Source organism: Myotis lucifugus, unplaced genomic scaffold (genome assembly GCF_000147115.1).
Source record: "Myotis lucifugus unplaced genomic scaffold, Myoluc2.0 scaffold_395, whole genome shotgun sequence".
NCBI lineage: Eukaryota > Metazoa > Chordata > Mammalia > Chiroptera > Vespertilionidae > Myotis > Myotis lucifugus.
This window is the reverse complement of record NW_005871443.1, coordinates 649,216-676,533: the sequence shown is the minus strand read 5'-3', so window position 1 is coordinate 676,533 and position 27,318 is coordinate 649,216. Positions and strand designations below refer to the sequence as shown.

At 55.6% G+C, this 27,318-nt stretch overlaps 2 protein-coding genes across 2 annotated transcripts in view; both read left to right on the top strand.

Annotated features, from left to right (window-relative positions):
• The window catches only part of RASA3 (RAS p21 protein activator 3), a 115,451-nt gene extending 109,176 nt beyond the window's left edge, over window positions 1–6,275 (top strand). The window contains exons 21-24 of the mRNA XM_006102042.3: window positions 634–842; window positions 1,912–2,015; window positions 4,467–4,650; window positions 6,195–6,275. Coding sequence (XP_006102104.1) covers window positions 634–842; window positions 1,912–2,015; window positions 4,467–4,650; window positions 6,195–6,270 — 573 coding nt within the window. The 3' untranslated portion in view covers window positions 6,271–6,275. The remainder of the gene's footprint in view (window positions 1–633; window positions 843–1,911; window positions 2,016–4,466; window positions 4,651–6,194) is intronic.
• A 3,585-nt stretch (window positions 6,276–9,860) lies between these two features.
• Window positions 9,861–20,983, top strand: CUNH13orf46 (chromosome unknown C13orf46 homolog). The gene is made up of 8 exons (XM_014467427.2): window positions 9,861–10,050; window positions 14,928–14,979; window positions 15,554–15,740; window positions 15,830–15,877; window positions 16,960–17,007; window positions 18,305–18,372; window positions 20,618–20,698; window positions 20,867–20,983. Exons 1-7 carry the CDS (start codon window positions 9,861–9,863, stop codon window positions 20,682–20,684), a joined length of 660 nt encoding a protein of 219 aa, XP_014322913.2. The 3' UTR covers window positions 20,685–20,698; window positions 20,867–20,983.
• The last annotated feature ends 6,335 nt before the right edge of the window (window positions 20,984–27,318 follow it).

Here is a 27,318-nt window from a genome sequence, read left to right as displayed (position 1 = left end):
GCATTTACACTGACCTCCCGCTGGGCTGCCCGCACTCAGCCCCTGCATCTTGTGTTCATTTTCTCCTGCCGGCTGGAAGCTCATGGCAGAAACTCTCTGCTCTCACTATGTCCCCAGGACCGAGGGCAGTTTGTTGAGTGAATAATAAATAGGAAAGGAGTGGTGGCTCTGAGGAGGCAATACCTGCCTGAATGAGGAAGAAGAGTCCCCAGGCCTTTCAGATGGAGGCAGAGCTGGGAGGAGAACGGGAGGGTGGGCAGCATGAGCTCTGATGTGCCTTGCAGGGAATGTGCCTTGTTAAGGCCCCAGTCAGCTTTAGGAGGCCCCATGGGCGAGACAAGTGGTGCTGCTCCTGCCTTTCGAATGGAGACCCCTGACGCCCAGGAAGGAAGTGCCTTGGCCAGGCTGACCATGGCTCCTGTCACGCCTGCCTCCCCCAGGGCAGCGGCTTCAGCTCTGTTTTCAAGTTCAAGGGCAGCAGAAAGCCCTTTGCACCCACGGCAGCCACTGGACTTGTCTGCCTCTGGGTCAGTTTCAGACCCTCTCGCTGCAGCCCCTGGGTGTGTAGGCATTGACGATCATGACCCGTGGTCCTTGCTGGGCGGCCCCCAAGCCCACTCTCCATCTCCCCAGATGTTCCAGGTCATCCAGCCGGAGCGGGCGCTGTACATCCAGGCCAACAACTGCGTGGAGGCCAAGGCCTGGATCGACATCCTCACCAAAGTGAGCCAGTGCAACCAGAAGCGCCTCACCGTCTACCACCCCTCCGCCTACCTCAACGGCCACTGGCTGTGCTGCAGGGCCTCCTCCGACACGGCCCCCGGCTGCTCCCCGTGCACCGGGTAGGTCTGCGGGTTTCCAGCCCCCAGCCGCCCGGGGTAGCCGAGCACAGTTACCCAGTTTGTGCACCCTTCAGGGAAGTTTCGTCAAGGGGTCAAGTTGGGGCTAAGATGCAGTCCCCACCCACTCAGCCAACTGCACACTGAGGCTGAGCCTCCACCCAGGGAGCCCTTGCAGACTGTGTAGCCTGGCAGGAGCTCCGGGCCTGCCTGGGTTCTCCTGCCCCTGCCGGGGGTGCGTGCCATCCTTGCAGAGCGGGTGGCAATGAGGAGGGGGCTCCAGGCAGAGAGGGGACCCCCAGGGGCAGGCTTTTCTGCCTGTTTCTTCTAAGACCCTGCAAGCGCTCTGCCCTCCTGATGCACCCCCTTCGATTTCTCCAGTCGACACTCCCCACCTTTGGGAACCAAGACAGTTTCCAGCCCCTCCATTAGCTGGGCCCCCTGACGGTCTTGAGAGGCTCCTCTCTGCCATCCTGGAGGGAGGCCTGGTGACTCACAGTTGGCCTGTCCCTGTGCCCCATGTGACTTGTGAGAAAAGTGACAACTGCTGTTTGTTGTGGTTGTGACGCAGCCCCCCAAAGCTCTCAGAGGCGGAAACAGGACATGCAGCTTCACAGGCAAAGAAGCTAAGACTCAGGATAAGGGCTAAGTCCCTGCTGTCCAGGAGTCTGTGCCCCAATCCTCGCCTGTCTCCCCAGAGAGGCTGGGTGCTGTGTCTGGGAGGGGCCGCTGCTGTGCCCTCAGGCAGGAGCAGCAGCCCACCGGGGCCTCGGGAAGGAGAGGGGACCCGCTTGTCCCTTCCTGGGGCAGCCAACCGACCCTTCAGGGCACACGGCCCAAGTGCATATTTTTATTCTGGGCCCTTTCATAGCAAAGTAAGTCTGCCTTGTTTGCTTGCTGTCCTGGCAGATGGTCACTGCTCAGTGCTGGTGAATTATTTCACACACCACACACAAATGCCCGTCGGGGATGAGTCCAGTGTTGGATCGCTCTGTCGTCTTCAGTGGTCTTTTAAAAAGTCAATGCCATGATTAACAGCTCTGTGCTCTCCGTTCTCACTGTGCTCGAGCAGCGGCCTCCCAGCAAACATCCAGCTGGACATCGACGGGGACCGAGAGACGGAGCGCATCTACTCCCTGTTCAACCTGTACATGAGCAAACTGGAGAAGATGCAAGGTGAGGACGGGTCAGCCTCTCACGCGGGGGACGCCTGGCCCAGGCGACACGTGGGACGCTCTGCAGCGACTCGGGGAAGTGCAGGCAGACCTCGTCTTGTGTTCGCTGTATTATGATTCCCAGGGGCTGTGTTTTCATCCACATCAGGGAAGGCCCTCCACCAGCAGAAAGATCACCACTCGCTGAAGGCACACGTGACAGTTCACATGTTTTAGTCATAAAATAATGTTAAGGTTTGCACATTGATTTTTCTAAACATATGCTGTTGCACACATAGTAGACCACAGTGTAGTGAAATGACCTTTGTATGCACCGGGAAACCAAACTATTAGCGTGACTTTATTACAATATCCACTTTATGGTGGTCTGGAGCCGAACCCACAATCTCTCCCAGACATGCCTGCGAGCCCCTCTGAGCTTCCCTGGCCTGCGTCTGGTGCTGTCGGTGGCACCTTCTGCAGGTTAGGCATCTGCTTGGGAGACAGGTTAGTGCCTGGGACCGTGGGTGGTCAGCGCCTGTCCCGTCGTCTGGCGCTGTGTCCTGTTCCCGGCTACCGTGTGAAAGCGTGTCAGTGGCCTTGCTGAAACCAACATGCACACACTCTGGGCATTTCCCTAAGTCTGGGTTTTATAAACCCTTTTAAAGAGGAAGTAGTGTGCTTATCATGATCCGTTCTAGTTGATGTTGGTTTTATTTTCTCCTTCCTGAGCTTAGCTCATAATCTATTTACTAATCCATTCAAGAATTTTGCATCTGATAGGTGTGTGGCTTACGGCTCCTCTTTCTTTGTGGTCTCGGCAGTTAAGCCCCTCAACCCCCCTTAGTGCTGGATGTCCTCAGGGCCTGGGCCTCTCCCAGGTTCCTCCCAGCGCTCCCCGCACAGACCACGCTCCGTGGTGCCCGGGATGGAGTTCTTCCAGGACTTAGAGGCCTCAATGCAGAGCCAGCTTTGGCTTCTGCTCTGAGACACACTGGCCAAGTCACTCACCAGGCAAATCGCTCACCGGGCAAGCCCTGACTTCCTCTCCTGCGAAATGGGCAGCACTGCCACCAGCCCGTTGGCTTAATTCGAGGACTGAGGGGAACAAACTCCGTGAAGCAGTGAGCACAGCACCCGGAGCTGAGGAGGGCTGGGCCCGGGTGCCTGTGTGCTTCTCCCGTCACCATCGTCCGTCCTGCTGGCCTTTGGTGACTCTCCTCCGCATCCGAGCCCAGACACCTGTCCTGGCAATGAGGACCACCTTCTGTTTCTGCTTCTTTAACAAGCTTCACAGACGTTTGCTTACTCAGGTCTTAGCTCTCTTGACCTGTCCATGTGGCAGTGACGGTCCTTTGCATCTATCCCTCCCTCTGTCCTTACGAGCCGCCACAGCTCCCACTCCCACTGGGCCCGGGCTCAGGAGACTCGGGGGGCACCGGTTAACTGAGGCTCTGGCGCTTAAGTAACTTGCCCAGAGCCACGCAGTTACAAGCAGTGGCTGGGGGTGGGGGAGGACACGCAGGCAGTGTGGCTGCAGACCGACCTGCGCTTCACTCACGAGGAAGAAGCTGAGCTCACACTCGAGCTCGGGGGCCTGGGCTCCTCTTCTCCACTCTGTTGTCCCTCACGTTGAGGGCCCCTTGTCTTTCTCCTGTCACACCCCCTTTTTCTCTGAAATTTTCCATCTTCCTTTGTGCAGACTTGTGACTTTTCGATTAGAACCCAGAGGTTTCCCCTGAGCAGAAGCAGGATCGCAGAGCTTTCTGAGATAATGGACAGAGGACGATGAGGCGAGGGCCCTCCTGACGCTGGCTCGCCGGGCCAGGCGCCCTGCAAAGCACACGGCTTCCCACCTGGTCTCTCTGTGGCCCTGGAGCGCAGGGCCCAGCATAGCTGTCGGGCAGATGGGAGGGGCCGGGGCCGGGTGCTAGGGGCCAGGAGGGGGCTGCTGCAGTTCAGGTATCTGGATGCCTCCTGTGGATCACTTCAGCGGGAGTGAGGTGTCCAAGGAGAGAGCTACCTGCTGAGCAGGTGGGGGGGGGGGCGGGGTGGAGTCTGAGGAAACTGCCTGCACAGACTGGCCGAGAGGGGACGTCCTCGAGCTCACCTCCCCAGCCTGACCATGTCCGACCCCACAGGCCCTAGAGCCAGCCTGGCCCAGTGCCCAGGAGCAGACAGATGTCTGCTGTTCCCGGCGTGATGAGCCAGTGGGGCCTGGATGACGCAGGTCACCCAGGGGCAGGGCTGTCAGAGAAGGGCTGGGGCCTGGCAAGGGGGCATTGGACCCTCAGAGGCCTCGGTCCCTGGGCCCTGGCTTTCTGGCCCTGCAGGGTCCCCCAGCACTCAGCGTTGGCCAGGCTGTTAGGAACAGCTGCTGTTTCTGGGGCCTTTGCCTGTGAATGGTCAGCCTTACTGAGGAGTCCAGATGCTTCCCCGAGCACTGACCTCCGCCCTGTCCCCAACGGTGCAGAAGCCTGTGGGAGCAGATCTGTGTATGACGGCCCAGAGCAAGAGGAGTACTTGACCTTCATCATCGATGACCCCCAGGAGACCTACAAGACACTGAAGCAGGTCATCGCCAGGGTCGGGGCCCTGGAGCAGGAGCACGCCCAGTACAAAAGGGACAAGTTCAAGAAGACCAAGTATGGGAGCCAGTGAGTATGGCGCCCGGGTGCGTGGGAAGTCCCGGCAAGGGTGTGGGGGCCTGGGAGAGAGACTGCAGGGAGCTCCCGGGGGGAGGAGGGTGCTGCCTGCCCCAGAGCCACCTGTGTGCAGCGTGCGGACTGCGCAGGCTTCCCAGCTCCTTCAGAGCAGGCCTCGCCTCACTCTCCGGGCCCTCTGGGCAGTGTCCTGGGAGCAGCACTCTCCCTTCTCCCCTCCTGCCTTCCCAACTCATTCACTTTCAGAATTAGGCTTTCCTGGGCCAGCAAACCAGCCCTTTCCCCCTCTCTTGAGGCCAGCTCTGGTGGACTGGCCCCCATCTTTGTCTTGTCCCTCCCTTTCTTCCTCCAGCCCCCTCCCTCCCCCCTCTCTCCTTCCCTCCCTTCCTCCCTCCCTTCCTGGCAGGTGTGGGTTTGCTCTGGGAAGGGGAGTGAAGGGCTCTGCAAGAGGTGCCTCCTTTGACCAGTTGCTCCCAAGAGCCCAGCACCCAGCGCCCAGCGAGCACCTCCCAGGGTCGCTGATTGTTCTTTGCTCCTAGATGAGTCATCCCGGCTCCATAGACCAGGGGTCCTCAAACTACGGCCCGCGGGCCACATGCAAATACGAATATTGTATTTGTTCCCGTTTTGTTTTTTTACTTCAAAATAAGATATGTGCAGTGTGCATAGGAATTTGTTGATAGTTTTTTTTTAAACTATAGTCCGGCCCTCCAACGGTCTGAGGGACAGTGAACTGGCCCCCTGTTTAAAAAGTTTGAGGACCCCTGCCATAGACATTCAAAGCGTATTCCAGATTCTCTTTACACCCTGCTGTCAGAGAGAGCTGCGTAGACCTAAAAATGTCTTTGATTACACGTGGTAAAGCCGAGGTTAAAACAGCCTGGAGCGCATCCTACTTCTGTGGCAGCAGCTGTGCAAGCGCTTGGGCAGCTCAGGACCGAGCGCCTGCGACCCTGGGGCCAGGCGTTCAGCAGACAGCACCGTGCCCCTGTGGAGCACAGGGTTCCCACACACGTGTGGGTGCATGGCACACGCTCTATGCACACGGTCATGTGTGCGCATGAGACCTACACACTGTGACTAGGGTCACAGTGGGTGCCTCCACAGGCGGCTTTGGGCTAAGTCTTCTTTTGCTTGTCTATAGTTTTCATATTAATTACAAAGAATACACATCACATATATAGATAGAAAAAAAGTCTCTTATTTTTTTTAATCCTCACCCGAGGGTATTTTTCCATTGATTTTCAGAGAGAGTTGGAAGAGAGAGGGAAGGACAGAAAGAAATATGGGAGAGAAATACATCAATTGGTTGCCTCCTGCACGTGCCCCGACCAGAGCCCAGGACAGGGAGGAGCCTGCAACCGAGGTATCTGCTCTAGACCGGAATCGAACCCAGGACCCTTCAGTCTGCAGGCCGACGCTCTATCCATTGAGCCAAACCGGCCAGGGCTAGAAAAGAGACTCTTAAAAAGTGCAGATGAGCACGGGCGATGGAGGGCTGTACCTCACGTTCTCCTCTCCCCATCTCCCCTTTGCAGGGAACACCCCATCGGAGATAAGAGTTTTCAGAGCTACATCAGGCAGCAGTCAGAGGTCTCCACCCATTCCATTTAAAGCCTGGAGGACGTCCTGCCCCAGGAGGGCGCTGTGAGCTGCACCAGGAACCTCACAGTCTTTGCGCAGGAGGGAGACCGACAAGAAGGCAGAGTGAGGAAGCCAAGGGATCCACATTCCTCGCTCGCATAGATGACAAGCGTCAAGCTCACTGAACGTCTGAGACTCTCCTGGGCTGTTCCCGTGGCTGCCACGCACTTTATTCACGCTGCTGGGCAGGTGCCCCGAGCTGGCCTTTCTGGACCGGGTGTGGGATGCGTGCGCCCTCCTGGAGTGCTTCCGTCTCCTGTGCACTGCTGCCTCGCTGGCCTCTGCGGTGCCTGCCAGGAGCCTGCCTCCGCGCAGCCGGAGGTTCAAGCATTATTCTTTTCCCAGGAGCGGGCAGGCGGCTCCTGGTGGGCAGGCGTCTCCTGGTTTCAGCTTTCGATGTTGATGATGTTCCCGCCTAGAGGGTCAGTTATGTGGTCGGGATGTGCAGAACTGCACGGAGGTCCCAGTTTGAGGATGCTCTTGATATTTTGGGGATACAGGGTTCTTCTGCAGAGAGTTCCCGGGGGGAGGGGCTCCAGGCTTCTCTCCTGGGGATCAGAGTCCCTCTCTGCTGTCTGCTGAGACAGCCCCCAGCCCGCAACGCCCCTGGGCCGCTGAGAGGCGGAGCTGGTGTCCGCCAGGCCCCACTTCAAGCACCAGTTGTGTTGTTGTGCTGTCAGTGGGGCTTAAAAGTAGAAGTTTGGGGAATATTTTAAAAATAGAAATGTGCGTTATTTTCAAACTGATTTTCTTAACGTTTTTAATTAGCTCTTTGATATGAAATAACTCGGATCATCCACACCTGGACTCATTGAAGGGGAGGGTGCCAGAGCAGGCAAAAAAGGGAAGGGGAGCCAGTTACAGGTCCTCCACAGGAAACCCACAAGGGGAGAAATCCTCAACTTGAAAGGGGAGGCACTCGGCTGTGCAGACGCCCCTTGGGCCCCGGGGTTGGTATTGCACGGTGTTTCTGAGAAGCCCGTGGAAGCAGCGGTGGGGGCTGCGTTCCGTTGGCGAGGGTGGGGTTCGAACGCCAGGGGAGCTGTTGGCTGATTTTCCCCAGTCGGTCCTCACAGCTGCAGGCGCCGGCTTTGGACAGCACTGTTCAAACTCACAGGACCACGTGCCCTCGTGCCAACTCCGTTCTGTTTGCAAGTTCTGTCCTTCAGACTCCATCTAGATGCCAGATAATAACATCACTTGTCACAAAAAAGGGGGAGAACAATCTTGCAAAAAATAAACGTTGGAACACAGAGCTATTAGGCTGCACCGAATTGCGATTTTTAACATGGATTTGTAACTGAATGTTTCCGTTTATAAGATACTAATGATTTGTGAAGTATTTTACCTTCCGATTAAAACAGACCTTTTATTCTTTCTGAGGACTGGCTTGGTTTCCCAGGGGTGCCCACGGATAACTGCACAGGTGGGAGGTGGGGGTATGGAGCTGGGCAGGTGGGGAAATGGAAGATGCCCCTGTGATCACAGGTGAGGTTCCGGGTGGGGCTTCAGATGGAGCTGGAAGCCATGATGGAGCTGGAAGCCATGATGCTCTGGGATGGAAAGGGGTGGGGTTGGCACTCTGAGGGCCATTGGAAGGTGTTCTGCTAGGAGTTACTGTCTGAGAACACACTGCTGCCAGCTCGAGGACCAGCCGCCTGCCTCCCGCCTCCCAGGAGAGGAGGAGCAGGAGGTTCCAGGCCTCTGGTGCCAGGAGCAGAGCTGGTGTCCCTCCTGGAGGGGGAGAGGGAGGAGCTGAGGGGGTCTCTAGGATGCCACCCCCCTCTGGGGAGAAGAATGCACATTCTCATTTCCTGATTCCTTTCTTTTCTCCATTTGGCTTTCATTCAATCGTGTGTGTTTTTAAATTCCAGCCTGGGTCAGCTATTCTGAGAAGAATCAGCTGTTTCTGGGGATGCTGCAGAAAGGGGAACCCCGGGGCGGGGGGCGGGGGGTCGAAGGGGAGGCAGATAGGGGAACAGAAAGCCCTCCCCCAGGACCCCAGTGGCAGGTCACAGTTGGCTCTGTTTCCACCTGCTCTTTCTCCTGAAGGCACGAGCTGTCCCTCAGCGCCCACTGCTGTGACTTTCATCGGTGGCCTCCACGGCCAGGTGCCGCCGAGGAAGGTCTCGGGTAGGTGGGCACCACGTCTGTCCCCGCACTGGCGCTTGGCTTGGCGACCCAGGCCTCCCCGGGAGCTAAGATGCCACAAGCAATTTGTTTGAGGCGATAGAGTGCAGGTGGGATTAGGGAGCCGCTTCCGCTTCACTCTGAATAGTCATGGCACCCCAAGGGCAATCAGCTGGTTGTCCCCAAGGTCTTGGGTAATTGGAGGAAGAAAAACCGTGTGCTCGGTTAGGGTATCAGAAAAACCGTGTGGGCAATCAGCTGGTTGTCCCCAAGGTCTTGGGTAATTGGAGGAAGAAAAACCGTGTGCTCGGTTAGGGTATCAGAAAAACCGTGTGCTCAGTTAGGGTATCGGAAATGCTCTGTTAGGCTCTGTTATGGGCTGATTGTGTCCCCCCCAAAAACCATGTGGCGAAGCCCTGACCCCCAGTGCCTCAGCCTATGACTGTATTTGGAGGTCGGGTCTTTAAAGAGGTAAAGCCCGGCCGGCGTGGCTCAGTGGTTGAATGTCAGCCTATGAACCAGGAGGTCACGGTCTGGTTCCCGGCCAGGGCACATGCCCGGGTTGTGGGCTCGATCCCTCGTGTGGTGTGTGCCTGAGACAACCGACCAACGATTCCCTCTCATCACTGATGTTTCTCTCTCCCCTCTCCCTTCCTCTGTGACATCAATTAAAAAATACATTTAAAAATAAATAAAATTGGCTTTTAAATAAATTAAATAAATAAGAGACGTTAAGGTTACGTGAAGTCATTAGTGTGGCCCCTAATCCCGTGCGACTGGGGTCCTTGTGAGAAGAGATCAGGACACAGACACGCAGACGTGCACAGAGGGACGACTGTGAGGACGGGACAGGCATCTGCAGGCCCCGGAGAGAGGCCTCCAGTCTAGAAGGAAATGGTTAAGGCACGCGGGCCGTGGTGCTCTGATGCCAGTGCCAGCAAACGCGGGCTGAAATTCGGAGTTAGGTGGGGTTTCTCGGTCAGTGCAGCTCCAGCCTGCCCGCCCCAGGCAGCCCTGCCTCTGAAGCCGAGGGCACCTCTCGTCGCGAGGGTGCGGAGAAAACACTCTGCCCGGCCCTGAGATGCCCACAGACCCACCCCCACTTCTGGGTTCTTCGTCCGTTGCCCAGCTTTGTTCTGTGCCCACTCTGCCCCCTCAGGTCCCCTGGCCCCTCTTCCTCTTCTTTTCTGGGGCACAAGCCAGGAAGGCCTGGAAGGAGGGAACCCAGCATCCCGAGGGAAGGGCTGCTCTGGATGACCTCTGACCTCTGACCTTGTGTGATGTCACAGGGGACACTTAGCAACGGGGGCCCACTGGGCACACTCTTGGGCTGCTCGCCTCGGAAGAGGTTGGAAGCCATGCCCTCCGTCTGAGGCCGTGCTGGAGAGCCGGGTCCCTCTTCTTTCCTGAGACCTGAAGGGAGGAGAAGGATGGAGAAGGAGGCCACCACCGTGTACAGGAGGCACCGGCCAGGCGCTGGGGCTCCTCCTTTGGGGGTGGCCACCGGACACCCCAAGGGGACCAGTGAGGGGGCTGAACTGCAGAGGAGCCAGAGCATGGGCAGCTTACACCAGAAGGGGGACCCCCCGAGCAGCATCCAGAAGCCGTCCAAGGAGCTAGGTAGGGGCCGCAGCCAGCGCAGAGCACCTCCCGCCCGGCCGCCCCCACTGCCCCTGCCCCCACCCTGAGGGCCAGGGTGGGGGCGCTGCACACTGAGGCTGTCAGGCGACATGACCCGCTGGGGCTCTGGTCAGGCCTGCTTGAATGTCGGCACCCAGGGTGGGTGGCCAACTGGATGAAGTGGGTGAGGACTGACCAGGCCTTGGGGAGCCCTGTGGGCCTGAAAGCTGTCAGACACATGGAGAAGACCATGGCCTCGGGAGGGCTGGCGCGGGCTGTGTCTCAGGTTGTACCCTGGAATCTGAGTCTAGCTCTGTCTCATTCAGGGAACCACAGCGCCTCCCGGGGCCTGGGGTCGGCTGTGACCCTGTGGGGGAGGGTACTGCCTGTCAGGCTTGGCACTAAGGTGGCCTTTAAATGATAAAGTCTGTAAGTTTATACCTTATGCTGGCTGTGTTAGCCACTCCGGGATGTTTCTAAACATGCCAAGCGCGGCCATGGTGTGGTGGAAGTGGGGATGGGTCCCGAAACACCCTGGTCCTTATGTGGACCTGCATCCTGAATGTTAGCTAACCCAGCCCCCACCCCCGCCCCCACCTCCCGCCCCCCAGGCTCCTCATGACACTTTCCCCAGAGCAACAGGATCTGAGCTGGTGGGAGGACGGCAGTGACTGAGAGTCATGTGCTGGTTCTCCTGGGACCCTCTCGCCAGCAGGTGGCCTTTGATGAGTAGGCTGAAGAAATGAAACTGTAAAAGGGAAATATAGATGCTTGTTCACGCTCTAGGGGCGACTGTAAGAGGTCAGGGTGTGAACATATTTCTTCTCTAGTGTCAGAGTCCAAAGGTGTGTGGTTTGAGGAGAGAGGAGCTGCTGGACCCTCCACCTCCCTCCCGTTCAGGCTCTGAGCATGGCCACACTTTCTCGCTCAAGAAGATCTAAGTTCCCCAAAGAGGAGACCAACCTGAGTCTGTGTGGGAAATTTTGCAAGTAGACCCAGAGGGCTCTCCAATAACGCTGGCCAGGGAGGGGTGGCCGAAAGGCTTCCGCGGGGCTTGTGGTCCTGCCACCCAGGCCCCAGGGTCCCAGGCTGCATGGGGTCTCGGCTTCCCAGAGCCCGAGCCTGAGGGTACAGAGCGGGAGCCTCGCCAGCCACACGCCAGGGAGGCGGCTCCAGGCCTTGTCCAGGTCTTAAAATGAGGGAAAGAGAAATAGTGTCTCTCTCTTTATTGATTCTTTTTAAAAAATATATATTTTTATTGATTTCAGAGAGGAAGGGAGAGGCAGAGAGAGAGAGAAATATTAATGATGAAAGAGAATGATTGATTGGCAGCCTCTTGCACACCCCCTACTGGGGACCGAACCCATAACCTGGGCATGTGCCCTTGACTGGGATCAAACCTGGGACCCTTCAGTCCACAGCCCAATGCTCTATCCATTGAGCCAAACTGTCTAGGGCAGTGGTTCTCAACCTTCTGGCCTTTTAAATACAGTTCCTCATGTTGTGACCCAACCATAAAATTATTTTCGTTGCTACTTCATAACTGTAATGTTGCTACTGTTATGAATCATAATGTAAATATCTGATATGCAGGATGTATTTAGGTGACCACTGTGAAAGGGTCGTTCGACCGCCAAAGGGGTCGCGACCCACAGGTTGAGAACCACTGGTCTAGGGCATGACTCTTTTTGCCAGATACATAATAGGAAGAAAAAGTATTTGAAGATCTGTCTGGGACAGCCCCATGTCTTCTACTGATTTTTTTTTTTTTTGAGGGAGAGAGAGAGAGGGAGAGAGAGAGAGGAAGGTAGAGGGATAGAGAGTTAGAAACATCAATGAGAGAGAAACATCATTGAGCGGCTACCTCTAGCATGCCCCCTAACAGGGGTCAAACCTGCAACCTAGGCATGTGCCCTGACTGAGAATTGAGCCATGACCTCCTGGTTCATGGGTTGATTCTCAACCATCAGGCCACATTGGCTGGGCAGCCCCTTGTCTTCTAAAACAGGCACATACAAAGCACATGCACATGCATGTGCACGGGCCCATGGGCTGCTAAAGAGTTTCCAAAAGGAGTCAGTTTCTAAATCCCGGCTTAAACACCACTGACCGTGAAGCAGCCCTCTTACCTGAGGCGGAGGCTGCATGCTCCTTTTCTCCCTGAGGGATGTCTTGAGAGCTACCCTGGTCCCCCTTGTCCACGGAGGATACGTGCCAGTGGATGCCTGAAACCATGGATAGTATTGAACACTAGGTTTGCTTTGTGTTCTCCTCCATGTACACACCTTTTCCCTGGAAGGAAGCACTTGATAGCTTCTCTTTGGCCTAGCAGAATGGCCGGGACCACCTCTCGTGTGCTTTGGGGCCATCTATACCATGGGTCCTCAAACTACGGCCCGCGGGCCACATGCAAATACAAATATTGTATTTGTTCCCATTTTGTTTTTTTACTTCAAAATAAGATATGTGCAGTGTGCATAGGAATTTGTTCATAGTTTTTTTTTAAACTATAGTCCGGCCCTCCAATGGTCTGAGGGACAGTGAACTGGCCCTCTGTTTAAAAAGTTTGAGGACCCCTGATCTATACTAATAAAAGAGAAAGATGCAAATTGGCCATACCTTTGCAACGCCCACCAGCCAATCAGGAACAAGTATGCAAATTAACCCAACAAAGATGGCAGGTTAATTTGCATATGCAGGCGCCGAGCCTCCGGGGGCGGGGCAGGATGCTTGCGTCATCACCATGGCGACGACACAGGCGTTCTGCACTGCTCCAGCCGCTCCAGGCCTCTGGGCAGTGTGGAAAGGCGGAAAGGCAGAAAGGCGGCTCCAGGCTGAAGCAAAGGCAGAAAGGCGGCTCCGGGTGGGAGCGAAGGCGGTGCCAGCAGCCAGGGGAAGGAAGGCCCATTCTTGCACGAATCTTCATGCATCGGGCCACTAGTTATTAATAAGATAAGAGTTACTCAAACACAAGCCTGGGGATACCACACGGCGGCTCTGACAACCAGGGTGGCTGCCCAGCGACTAACCAGCAGACAGCATACACACGTGGGTGCGCTGGACCAAAGGACGATTCACATCCAGGGCAGGAGGGAGCAGGACAGTGAGAGGTTTCCTCACGCAACTCAGAATGGCACACAATGAGAACGTATTAATTGTTTATTTCTGGCACTTTCCATTTCATATTTTCAGACTACAGGAGACCTCAGAACTGAAACTACGTGTAAGTGGGACTACTGTCCCAAATTCTAAAATATTCTCTGAGGACCCGGTTGTGCCCCCGTTCATATCCCTGCCCTTGGCCTTTGGGGCTGTTTGTCCCTGGCATGGCCAGTGTCTGCGTGGGGGCAGCACAGCCACAGATCAGGTCCCTGAGCCTGTGCGGGCATGAAGAATGAGGAGGATGAAGACTACCTAGTTCATATCCACAGGGAACTCGGAGCAGTGAGAGACAATGCCCGGGTGACACAGCCCGAGGCCACCTGTGCTGCGCACTAGGAAGGCCCGGCCGTGATGAAAAGCTCCCTTTACAGCGGGTCGCTGAGCACTGGGCAGGGGCACCCAGGTCCCAGGAAGGGTGGCCTTGGAAGATGGCAGGGCTCAGGAGAGAGGTGTCAGGAGAGGACCAGATGAGAGAAGGCAAGGACCAGCCGATCAGACTCCTTAGAACAGCAGGATCAGGGTGCAGGACACCCACTGGGAACTGGGCCGTGACCTCCTCTCTCGGACAGTCATCCCAGCCCCGAGGCCTGGGAACCAAAACAACCCTGAGCACAAGGCCTGGAGTAGCTGATCCCACAACCAGATTCTGTAAAGCGATTCTCCAAGATGGGATCTGCTCAGAGGTGCCCTGGCTATGTCTTCCATCAACAGCAGTACTTAAAGCTTTGGAACTGCCCCCAGGCTGTGCTTGCATCTGGGCCCTTGGTGTGGGGGGCAGGGAGGGGGGACCAAGCTGCTTGTGGGAGGAGCCACTACTCAGGGAGCGCCTCAACCCTCCCAGGCTCAGAGGGGACTGCACAGAAACGGAACTTTCAATGTCGCAACCTTGAGTCCCCTCGGAGGCTCGCTCAGGTCCTGAAGAGGGTTAGGGAACCCCTCCTGCATAACTCCTCCGTGGCGCTCCTGGCCGACAAGCCTGGAAGCGAGAGGTCTCTGTCTTGGTGAAAACAGTTCATGACGCTCATGCTCTGATCCTGCCAAAGTCACCAAAACGCAGCTTTACCTTAATTATCTCCTGACAATTGCTACGCACGTGAGGCTGCGGCTAGAAGAACAGCTCCCTGGATGCCAGGCAGATTCTCGGGCTACTGAGTGCACTGGACAAAGATCCCGACTAGCTGGGCCTCGGCAGCACTTTCCTTGGGAAAATGACACAGGAACCCCCCTGGCCAGGCCCTGCCGAGGAGGAACAAGGAGGGGAGGTTCCTGAACAAGCCATGTGTATCTCAAATGCCACCCCCTGTGGGACAGGCTTGCCCAGTGGGTCCCCGCCCCTGCCCTCCACTCCTGCTGCTCCCAGTCAGTGTGCTGTGCGGGAGGGTGTCAGGGCTGCCCGGGGGTCCTGCACATCTATTGTAAAGACAGTGCTTTAGCTTCACCCGAGCTCTGCCTAGAGAGGCAGAGATGGTGTGGGGTGGGGCCTTGTGCAGAGTGGGTGTCGTCGGGGCAGGGAATCGGGAGACAACCTGTCAGGATAAAAACTGAGGCTGGCCTTAGTCATAACCATTAGTCACCAGGCCAACACTGGAGCTGCAGGGAGCCCAGCACCCCATGGGCTGGCCCCACCCTCGCAGGGCTGAGCTGTGGGCCTTGGGCCAGCAGCGCTCCTGCACCACACGGTGGGAGTGTCTGACAACTTGCTCCTTCCTCCTCAGAGTCTGAAGATCAGGGAAAGGACCTGAAAAGCAACGGCGAAGACCCCGTCTGGTAAGTGGGCTTTGTCTGGCAGGGGTGGTTTTCACCACAGGGCGGGAAGTGGGGCCAGCACCAAGATGAAGATTTGGAGGCCCTGAAGGAGCCCTGGGCGTCCTGAGAGGACCCCAGGGGTTCAGATGGGAGGGTCTGAGGCTGGGGGAACCAGGGTGGCTCTCAGCGCTGCAAGCCCCTCCGCTCCCCTACGCCCTCCAACTACAGCTGTGTGGTGGCCCCGGAGTCCTGGAGCTGGCACCTGTCCCCAGAAAAGGAGTAGCGTCATCCCAGGTGGCGGGGCCGGCGGAGGCTCACGCTGGGGGAGGTATGGGTGTGCAGGAGGGAGGACAGGAGCAACCTGAGCATCACTGCTCATCCTCTGCACATCGCCCCTCCCCTCCTGTCTGACGTGTCTGCCCACCCACCGTCTGCCCTCAGGAAGGAGGCAGGCCCTGCACACGCAGGCCCCTCTCTGCCTCCCTGTCCAGGCTGGAGCTGCTCCCAGAGCTGCCGATGCCCAAGAGGGAGAAAGGTGTCATCTGGAAGCTGTCTCCATGACACCAATTCCAAACCCTCATTTCCACTCCTACAGTCAGGCAACCCTAGAGGAAGACAAGCAGGAGAAGAACCAGGATGCCCTTGAAAAGCTGGACCATGAGAGTGGAAAGCTGGACCGTGGGAGTGGAAAGCTGGAGGTTGAGAAGAGCGACTCAGAGGCCAGCGACCAGGAGGAGCATGAAGAAGACAAGCACACACACAAATGCTCCCAGGAGGCCAAGGTCAGGCCGTGGTCCTTTAACATCTATGTACTGCTGTCCCCTCGGGTCAGAGTCCTGCCTTTATGCACCTGTTTGGTGTCTTCTTGCAGGAACAGGAGTTGGAGTCCATAAAGCCGGAAGACCTTCTGGAAAAAGAGGCAAGAGCTGTTTAATTTGGTGACAGCAGTCTGATGGAGAGGCCTATCAGGCATAGTCCTGCTGGACCATGAGCGCCCTGGGGACATGTGGTCCCAAGTCATCTAGACAGGACCATGGTACAGGCTGGACCAAGCCTTGCCCTGACCCCAGAGAGCCTTCCAGGTCAAGCTCTGTGCTCTTGTCCTCATGCTGGGGCATCCTAATTCCAAATAGTGCAGTGACTAAAGGCATGTGGGTCCTTGACAGGAGGCAATACTCAGCTTGACTAGGGAAACACCCTGAGCCCCAGGCCCCGGTACGTTGGCCAGAGACATGTCAGTGCTATAGTAGCAATTGGCACAGGGCACTTTCTCAGGGAAGGTGGCTGTTATTCTCATTCCTAATCCGTGTGGTAGGGAATGGAGAGGTAGTTGGATGTGTTTTACCAGGATTTACGACAGATGGTCCTTGGTGTGACTCAGGGGTTCTGGGGAGTCCTTCACCCACCCCCAATACTTCCCTTGGGGTTGATTAAAGTGCTACCATTGGAAACACATTCTGGACTGAGCCAAGGTGCCAATAAGAGACCCTGGGGCAGCAACACCTGAGCTGCCTGGGCTTCTCACACCTCAGTGCGAGCCTTCATGACCGGGTAAAGTGGGGTCCCAGGTAGGTTTCTGGAGGCAGAATTAAAGGTGCTTCCCAGTTGAGCAGGTCTGAAGTGGGCTTGGAGGGGCTGCTCCAGATCTGGACATCGCCTGTCTCCCGGAGGCCCTGGTTCTCAGAGGGCAAAGGTGGGAGAAACCTCTGGGTCTCAGGGCCCTGATGGGAGGTGAGCAGGGAGATGTAGGAAGGCCATGTTCCTCCCCCTCCCTCCTCTGCCAGAGATGGCCCACGGACACCTTGCCATCCACACTGCCAGCAGCTCTCTCCCCAGCTTCTCAGGAGCCCGCACTGAGCACTGCCAGTGTCTGGTGGTCCCAGTGGTCATTGCTCAGACCCTGAGTGGGGGTCAGGAGTCCACTCTACCTCCCAGAAAGTCTATTCACCTCCCTAGCTTACGCAAGTCTTTCTTCCACGTCTCTTTGGTTTTCATTCACAGAAACCATCTATGTTTGTGGAGATTGATCTGGGAGACCATGCTGAAGAGGTAAAAGCCCTTCACACAACAAAGCCAAACCACCCACCAGGAAATGCTTGTGCTCAGGCCCACAAAGCTTTTCTGGGGAACTCGCCCCGTGCATGTGTGTGTTGGAGGCTGAGGCAAAGACAGGGACAGCAGCATCAAGAAAGCTCCAGGGTGTTGAGGACTGGTCTAGGGGGCTGGAGGGCACCCCCTCCTCTTTCTCATCCTCCCTACCTCTAACCTGCATGCATTCCAACACTCTAGGGCCTGGGTCAATCATTGGGGTGCCCATGGGCCCTGAGAACCTCTTGTGGGATCATGCTGGGGTGTTAGAAAGGGCACAAGCTTAGGAATTAGGAGACCTGGCCTCCATATCCAGCTCTGCCAGTAAATGCTCAAACAAGTCACTATACCTCTCTGGGCTTCAGTTGTCTCATATGTCAAATGGGTATCTTAGTAGTACCCACACCCCAGGGTTGTTCTATAAAGCCCTCAAACAGTGTCTAGTACCCAGAAAGCCTCAGTACTAGGTAGCATCATCTAACCACCTAAGGAATCTGGCCCAATCTTTGCTTTGAGTCCCACCTTACTCCACCACCACCACCACCATCATCGATATCATAACTATCATCATCATCACCATCTTCACCACCATCATCACCACCATCACCATCATTACATCATCACCACCATCACCATCATTACATCATCACCACTATCACCATCATGTTCAGCAGCAGCATCATCACCATCATCATCCCATCATCACCATCATCATCATCATCATCATCATCATCATCATCATTTTCTGTAAAGAGAAGTGTTTGACTCAAAGGTCTCTCTGGGATGTCTTTTCCATTCTTCTGCTGTAGTGAGCAGTCATGCTTGTAGATATTTTTGTCTTGGCCACTTTAAGCTCCGGCCTGAGGGTTATTTTTTTTCCAAATTGCACCTTTTATCTCTTTGCCCTCAGAACATGCTGTACAGCGAAGAGAGCTGATTAACTCCTGACAAGGCTAACACGGGGCACCACATGTTCTAAGGACTCAAAGAGGCAGAGTTGAGACTAAGGGCCCACGTATCCTGATCTACAATCTAGAGGTCATGGTGGCCCGTATCCAGGCCACAGCTCCTTGGTCAGGGCCCCGTAATTAGAAATCTCCACTTGATGGTTCCCAGTCTTGTGGGATTGAGCTCAGGGCCAGTGCAGTCTTCATGTCTCCATCTGACCCTTGGGCAGGCCCAGCATGTCCGGCCTGGGGCCTGTGGTTGACCCCCTCCTCCACCCCATCCCCTAAAGTGCTTCTGCTGCTTCTCGCAGGTGGTCACATGTGCCACGAGAGAAGAGAAGTGGTCCCAAATGGACATGGGGGATTTGTCAGAAGATGAGTGAGTATTGGGCTCATGCTCGGGGAGGTGGGGAGACTGTTCCTCTACCCGGGTTTCTAGTGGGTCCACTGTGCCTTCCCTCTTCCTCTAGATGCACGCAGTGTCCTAAGCATTTACCGAGGCTGGAGGGGCTGAGAGGTGGGCAACAGGGCATCGAACCTCCTGCAGTGGTTCTCAACCTTCCTAATGCCGCGACCCTTTAATACAGTTCCTCATGTTGTGGTGACTTCCAACCATAAAATTATTTTCATTGCTACTTCATAACTGTAATTTTGCTACTGTTATGAATCGTAATGGAACTATCTGATATGCAGGATGTATTTTCAGGGGTCGAGACCCACAGGTTGAGAACTGCTGTAAGGGATCTGGCACAACCTTTGCTTTGAGTCCCACCTTACTCCATAGCCAGACTCTCTCTTCCCATCCAATCAAGCAACAAAATGGGCAGAACCCGGGGGAAGGAAAAAGAAGGGAAGAAAGGAAGATGAGAGTAGAATATCACCTCATGGGCTGCAAAAGGTCACACATCTTGGTCCTGCCGGCAGTGGGAGGACCCCTCACATGGGTCCTGACCACCCACACTCTATTGGGGTGAAGATTGTGTAGGGCCATTGAAGCCCCACCACTTCCCGAGGCCGTTAAGGGTGCTGGGAGAAGGTGGGGTACTTACTTCCAGGCCACCCAAGGGCCCACGGACCTATTTTATTTTAAACAATACAGAGAAAAACACAAGGAAGAAAAGAGCAATGTATTCAACTTCTCACGACTCAGAATGAACAACTATATTAATATCTTGGTTTAATTGTTTGCATACTTTTAAAAAAATTCCATTTGCTTTGTAAAACTGACACACGGTCATTTTAAATACCTTAAATAAGGTGAAATAGCACAGCAAAGAGGAAATCACCCCAGTTTCTCTCTCAGGAACAGTGAGGACCACACTGGATTTTGAAGTGTAGATTCGGACCTGGTTTTGAAGTGTAGATTCGGACGCACAGACAGGCGCTGGTGAAAATTGGCTCCTGGTGAAAATGGGCTCCTCCGTCGGTGCCATTTTTCTGGATCGCCAGCTCTGAATGCTTCTAGCATTACGGCCCTTCGCCTATTTGGCTGTTGTCATTATTGCTGCTTTCCGCCCAGATGTGTGTGTGTTTGGGGAGAGCGTTTCCGTGAGGCATTTTCATTCCGTCGTCACTCGGACGACCCACCTCTCTTCTGATCTCGACTTACCCAGCTGGTCACGTTGGCTTTTATGACGTGAAAGATTTGGGGATGGTCTTGTCACGCTCTCAAATCTAGGCCTAAAATAAGCAGTCTTTTCCTAAGCAGACCTTTATTTTCCTCTTCGCTGCTTAATGGACATAGTGACAGATTCAGCCACACTAGGTGCAGTTTGGCAGCTTTATTTTCTGCCCCGAAGGTCGGACAATCCCAGGTCCACCCTCCTGGTCTCTGGGTCTCGGCCCATCACCCCCAGGACCCAGCTGCCCCGGGAAACCTGTGAGGCAGGCCAGCACTCAAAAAGCAAGCTGTGGCCACTGGAGGCCTCTAGGCCAGTGGGAAGGGGGTCTGCAGTGGGCCCCCTGGAGGGCTAGGCCTGGACACTTGCTGGGCGAGTCACCTGTTTGTTCTGCTGTGCTGCTCACCTGCAAGCTCAGTTTCCCTCAGAGCAAAAGGCTTCTCTGTCCAGCCTGTGCCTCGGGCCCGCTCAGATGGTGGGGTCAAGTACCCATATTCCAGTAGCCCATAGCAGCCAGCGGGACATATGGGCACCAAGCCATGGTGGTTCCTGCCAAGGGAGGGGGGCTGCCATCTCATACTGAGGCAGCTTTGGAAGTGGAAACCCCAGTGACCACCCCACAGGGAGGCAAGCACAGGCTGGGCTGGCCGTGGGAACCACCCCTGTGACACCTGGCTCAGCTAGTCTTTAAGGGTCTCTCGTGTCCACGGGTCCCTCCTGGCCCAGGCCTTCCAGGACAGAGGACGGCAGCCATGGTGGTGGGCGGGTAAACCTCGAGCATCTGGAGGAAAGGCAAGCCTGGCTCTGCACTGGAATCCGCTTTTGTGCGCGGGGCCCGGGAGCCACAGAGACAAGACCTTGGCTCCCCGGGACATGAGCAGTGGGGTGCAGTAGAGATTGGAGCAGAGACCCCGTGGCGTGCGTTTGGGGTTCAAGGGGTGTTGCCAGCACCTGTGGCCTGGGGCCTGCCTCTCTCTCAGCCCCTCCCCTCCTCTCGGCCGCCAGGACCAGGACCAGCTGGGTGTGCTGCATTCCATACTCCACCAGAAAGAAGGTGAAGGAGAGTGTGTAACGGCCCTGGAGAAGGTACTTTGCACATGGTGACAGGGGTGAACCGGGGGAGTCTGGGGGGACAGGAAGTAGAATAGAGGGGGCCGGGTTGCCTGCCTGACCGCCCCCCCAGCTTCCTCGGTTCCCCTCAGCACCCACTCCTTTCTGGCCGATAACCGAGGGTCTCCACTTCTGTCTCCTGAGGTTGGCCAGGAGATGCAGAGGGACGCAGACAAGCAGCCCTGGAAACCCCACAGGAACCTGTTTGAAGGGCACCAATGACGCGCGTGTGAATCACTGACCCACTGGGTGAGCCATGATGCCATCTTTTAAAAAGACACAATAAAGAGTGAACAAAGACGTTCTCCCTCTTCCGCTGCCCTCGGCAGATCCCCTTCCTTCCGTGCATCTTGTTCCATGAAATATAAATGGGGAAAGGGAGGTGGGCTCAGGGAGATGGCATGAGGCTGGGCTCAGGGAGATGGCATGAGGCTGGGCTCAGGGAGATGGCATGAGGCTGGGCTCAGGGAGATGGCATGAGGCTGGGCTCAGGGAGATGGCACGATGCTGGGCTCGGGGAGATGGCACGATGCTGGGCTCGGGGAGATGGCGTGATGCTGGGCTCGGGGAGATGGCACGATGCTGGGCTCGGGGAGATGGCACGATGCTGGGCTCGGGGAGATGGCATGATGCTGGGCTCGGGGAGATGGCATGATGCTGGGCTCAGGGAGATGGCATGATGCTGGGCTCAGGGAGATGGCACGATGCTGGGCTCGGGGAGCCATGGGCACACAACCCTTCAGATCCTAGGAAACCTCATAAACAAAGTCAGACCCACAGACCTGGAGTGGGCCCACAGAATCAGTCCCAGATTACCTGTGGGCTCAGAGACAGCCTGAATCAGGGAGCTGAGATGCTGCCCCAGAGATGAGCTCTCCTGGGCGGGGCTCTGGGGCTGCCCTGACAAATGAGCAGGTGACAGAATAGGCCACTGCGCTGAGGGCTCATCACACCTCGAGGCTGGGCTCTGCTGCTCGTCCCCCTGGACTAGGAGAAGCAGGCAAGTACCCTGTGTCACAGCCCCCTGTCCCTGCGCCCGACCACCAACTGCTGCCAACTAGAAAGGCACCGAGGAACTTTCCAAGAAACCACTGTGTGTCCCCTGGCTGGTGTGGGAGTGGGAGGAGGAGACTCTGGCGGGAAGGAGGGGTGGGCTGAGCAGGGCTCTGAGCCCTCGCCACAGAGCAGCATGGGCCCGAGTCCTTTCTCTGGTTCCCCTACAGCTGGCGCTGTGCCACAGGCCAGGAAGGTGCCTGGCCCCAGGTCACCCTTTTCCGTTTGTCCATCATCCATCCCTTGCCGCTGTGTGTAGCTGGCCTCATTCTGAGCCATGTGCATCTCATGCTTGCACAGTGTGGCTAGTTTGGCAATTTTTTTCGCTACTTCGCATATAAACTCTCCCAAATCAGAAGCATGTTTCACTGTTCATTGGGCCTTGTCCATGCCGTCTGGGGGTGTCTGCGGGGAGAGTGAGTCCAGGGTGACAGCCTAGAGCCGTGGTCGGCAAACCGCGGCTCGCGAGCCACATGCGGCTCTTTGGCCCCTTGAGTGTGGCTCTTCCACAAAATACCACGTGCGGGCGCGCACGTGCAGTGCGATTGAAACTTCGTGGCCCATGCGCAGAAGTCGTTATTTTGTGGAAGAGCCGGTATTTTGTGGAAGAGCCACACTCAAGGGGCCAAAGAGCCGCATGTAGCTCTCGAGCCGCGGTTTGCCGAGCCGCAGTTTGCCGACCACTGGCCTAGAGCAGTGGTTCTCAACCTTCCTAATGCCGCGACCCTTTAATAGAGTTCCTCATGTTGTGGTGACCCCCAACCATAAAATTATTTTCGTTGCTACTTCATAACTGTCATTTTGCTACTGTTATGAATCGTAATGTAAATATCTGCTATGCAGGATGTATTTTCATTGTTACAAATTGAACATAATTAAAGCATAGTGATTCATCACAAAAACAATATGTAATTATATATATATGTTTTCCGATGGTCTTAGGCGACCCCTGTGAAAGGGTCCTTCGACCCCCAAAGGCAGGGGTCCTTAAACTTTTTAAACAGGGGGCCAGTTCACTGTCCCTCAGACCGTTGGAGGGCTGGACTATAGTTAAAAAAAAAAACTATGAACAAATTCCTATGCACACTGCACATATCTTATTTTGAAGTAAAAAAACAAAACGGGAAAAAATACAATATTTGTATTTGCATGTGGCCCGCGGGCCGTAGTTTGAGGACCCCTGCCCAAAGGGGTCGCGACCCACAGGTTGAGAACTGCTGGCCTAGAGGAACCTTGGTTTGCAGGCACGGTGGTTGTGGCTCATGCCTCCTGCTCACATGCCAAGCTCCTGAGAGGCGGGCAGGAAAGCCAGGTCTCCCTGGAAGCTGGAAACCCTTGAGCGAGGAGATCTGTGGAAAAGTTCTGAGCCTCCATCCTGGGTGCGCCTGGCCAGTGGAGGCCCCTCTGTCCTTGCAGAGGCTCCCCCAGAGCAGGTGCGACCTGAGGAGAGCGAGCACAGCCGTGCTTAGCCCACCCCTCCTTCCCGCCGGAGACACACACCAGGCCCAGGGGTGCTGAGAGGCGAGGTGAGCCTAGGAGACAGAGAGAGCAGGTGACCTTGGGGAATCTACACCCACAGAGCAGTGAGAGCTGTTTATTCACTGTTGCTGCCACAATTGCTTCCAAGTAGGAAGGAAACCAGAGCCTCCAGCCTGCAGGCCCCTGGTGGCCATCGACCTGCTTCTGTCCTGTCTCCGTGCGGAGGCTCGGCCAGCAGAGTGGCCCAGGCAGGGGGCAAGGGCGGAACCCACGCCTCCTGCTTGGCGAGGTCGGCCAGCCAGATGGCCATTTAAATTTAGGGAGGGGTGAAGCCAAATTGTCCAGGCTGCCTATAAGTCGTTCTCCTGGACTTCCCGCTCATCGAGGTCTCCCAAAGAATCAGCTTACGGGGATGGGGGGGGAGGGGGAGGGCTGATGCAAGTGGCTCACTCAGTGACATTTTCCATCACGACAGGCTTGGCCAGTGGTCCCCGGTGGTGGCTCCCTGTAGACCCAGGCCTGACCCAGTTTCCTCCTCTGTCCCTGTTGTCCCCACACCTACTCAGACACCAGTAAACGAGGGGGGACAACATAGTCCTCCGGGGGCAGGGACAGGGCAGGCCCCAGGCAGCCCTCGGCCACTTCAGCCCGGACACACCTGATGGAGCAACACCAGCGACACCTGGGTGTGTCCCTTCCCAGGGCCCCCAAACACCCATGGCAATGTCTCCATCTTACTCTTCCAATGTTATCCTTCTCCCCAAAATCCAATACGCATTTTCATTGTGCATCGTGTGGGAAATAACAGAAATAATCATCGCATTACCTTCAGTTTATCAGTAAGAATTTTCCCATATTTCACTGAGGTGTGTGCTCTCTATAGCAGTGGTTCTCAACCTTCCTAATGCCGCGACCCTTTAATACAGTTCCTCATGTTGTGGTGACCCCCAATTTCATTGTTACAAATTGAACATAATTAAAGCATAGTGATTAACCACAAAAACAATATGTAATTATATATGTGTTTTCCGATGGTCTTAGGTGACCCCTGTGAAAGGGTTGTTCGACCCCCAAAGGGGTCATGACCCACAGGTTGAGAACCGCTGCTCTAGATACATATGGAGAGAGCTATATATGGAGATAGATAAATATCGCTTTTTAACAAAATGGGCACCCTATAGTAGCACAGTTTTTTAAAACAAGTTTTTATTCCGTCACAAGCATATTCCCCACTGTCATCCATGAATGTTTATTGAACTCCTACCATGGGCCAGGCACTGTTCTAAACACTAGGGGCAGGGCAGTGATGGAAGCAGACACCTGGCCACTCGGCGCTTCCGTTCCCCTGGGGGAGACAGAAACTGGACATCCAGCGCCTCTGAATTCATCGGCACGCAGTGCCCTCAAAGTTAACTATATCCCTTTGAAAGGTGATGTTCAGCGCTGCCCCACCCCAGGGCCCGGAGCACCACGCCTCCTACACGGCAGGTGGATCAGCGAGATGTGGAAATGTTGCACAGTGGGCGGCGCTGAGTGGAGGAGGGCAAAGGGGGGGGGGTGGACATCTGTAACAGTGTCAACAATTTTTACAAAAAGGAAAAGAAAATGTTACTCCGTGGGCCCAGGTGATGTAGGGGCTGCATAGAAAGAATGAAATGCCAGGGGCCATGAGACTGTGCCAGTGGCAAATGCTTGGAGCATTTTGTGTGTTTTAAGTCATTAATTCTACAACCTACTAAGATGGGTCCTAGTACCATACCTATTTTGTAGTGGAGAAAGTGGGGTGCATAGCAAGTAGCAGGGTTTCTGAGTGTTGAGAGGAAGGCATGAGGCACTCTAGGGGACGCTGGTCAGTAACAGGGCACCCCACTGGCCGCTGCCTTCAGAGGTCGCTGTCCCAGGGCACCAACCTACACATGCTGTTGCTGCTACTGCTGCTTATTTCTCGTCTTTTCCTGCAGCTTCCAAGGAAAGCAATACAAAAGGGGATGCAGCAAGCCCCCCCCCCCGCCCCCCCCCACTTTCTGGAAACCCTGCAGAGACGGACAGCAGCGCTTGCCCAGCTGCGCCCCCTGGTGGTGGGTTCAGGGCAGCACCCTCACAACCTCTCTTTCCGTCTGGAAGTCACCATCTGAAATCTTTCACCAAGAGGAGGCAGCATGAGGCTTCATCACTCCTACATAATTTTACCTCTCATCTAATTATTCACTAAAGGAGAGGCGCTAGACTGCAAATTCACTGTTGGCCGTCAGTTGGTGGGCAGGGTTGGGGGACTTGACCCAGGTTCTGGGTGCACCCGGTGCCCCAGCCGGACCAGTTCAGGGTTCAGAACTTACACTTGCAGCCCAGAGGTCAAGTACCCCGGAAGATGGCTTTCCCTGAACCATGACCTTGTGACCCCATGAACCCTGTAGAACAGACATCTCCCTGGCATCTCCTCCTGGGTACCTCCCCAGGCTGGACAAAGCTTGGCTTGTGTGGAAACTCACTCTCCAGATAGATCCCTCCCACCAGGACGTGAGATATTTCACTCCACAAGACAAACACTCCCTTGAACTGCTGACATCCTAAGGCTGCTGTGTGCCTGGTGTCACGGATGGTCCCAGCCCCCAGTGATGTTGGGGCACCGAGGGCCTGCCTTGGAGAAGGACCGTGGCTGAGTAAGGCTGGCCTGGCCAGGGCACAAAGTGGATTCCATTCTGGGGCTGCAGCGGTCTCCAATAGCAGCTCAAACTGAGAGTGTCTGGGACCAGCCCAGGCCTGGGCGGTAAGGAAGGTACTCCTGTGTCTTGTCTTTTCTCCCCCTGCCCTGTGAGACCATTGTCCCTTCCCAGATGCCATTGTCCCTGCCTGAGTAGTCCACCCGTGTGCCCTTGGAGAAGGGACAAGGGAGGAGGGGCAACCAGGGGGCAGGAGAGAGGGAGACCCCTGTGCTAGACCGGGGAGGTCTTCCAGGTACTGACTTCTCCAGTATGTAAAAGTCAACAAGACAGGTATGTGTGCTGGGCTGCAGGAACCCTGGTTAGGACTGGCTAGACCAGCGGTTCTCAACCTATGGGTCGCACCCCTTTGGCGGTCGAATGACCCTTTCACAGGGGTCGCCTAAGACCATCCTGCATATCAGATATTTACATTACAATTCATAACAGTAACAACATTACAGTTATGAAGTAGCAACGAAAATAATTTTATGGTTGGGGGTCACAACATGAGGAACTGTATTTAAAGGGCCAGAAGGTTGAAAACCACTGGGCTAGACTCACCCAGGACCTCCCACCTAACTGCATTGACTTGTGACAGGTTTTCAGGAAAGGGTGACAGACACAAAGCAGGGCGGTTGCCTCCTGTCAGCTCCTTTTGGGTCAAGCAGGACTCAGTCGCGCCCAGGACCCAGCCAGGGTTTGTGGTCTGAGGGCAAAGTTATTTCTTTCCTGACAAACGTGACTGTGTAGATCAGGGCCCTCCTCCAGGATCAGGGCCTGGCACTCTGTGGAGCAGGACGTAGATGGGTTCCATTCTGACAAAGCCTTGAGACTTAGGCAGAGAATGGACGGACCCATTCTACAGGTGAGAAAACTAAGGTGCACAGAGGCAGAGAGCCAGGTACCGAGGATGCCTGGTCACAGTCCTTATTCTGCTCCCAGGGGGCTGGGAGCCCTGGCCCACGCTACAGGACCTTCCACCCAGCTGGGCCAGACACTCCCGCTGGCCTCCAGTCCCCCATCCTTGCCAGTGGGGACCTGACCTAGGCAGGCTCCTTCATGACTCTGTCCCCACGTGCCGTCCATCAAAAACACCCGATACCCCTTTTCTCCATCTGCACTGCTCCCTCCACCCTGAAGCCACCCCATGGACCTCTGGGAAATCAGTTGTCATTCCGAGTGCCTTCCTGGGTCATGTCAGCACACTCCAGGTGGCAGGGGTACTTGGTCGCAGTCCTCCACCCCTCCCCACAGGAACCATTCTGTCCTCCAGGATGCCAGCTGCCCCTCACATTCCAGCTACAGGAAACCCCCATCTAAGACGGCCCCCTGGACACTGTCAGGTCACCATCTTATTTACTG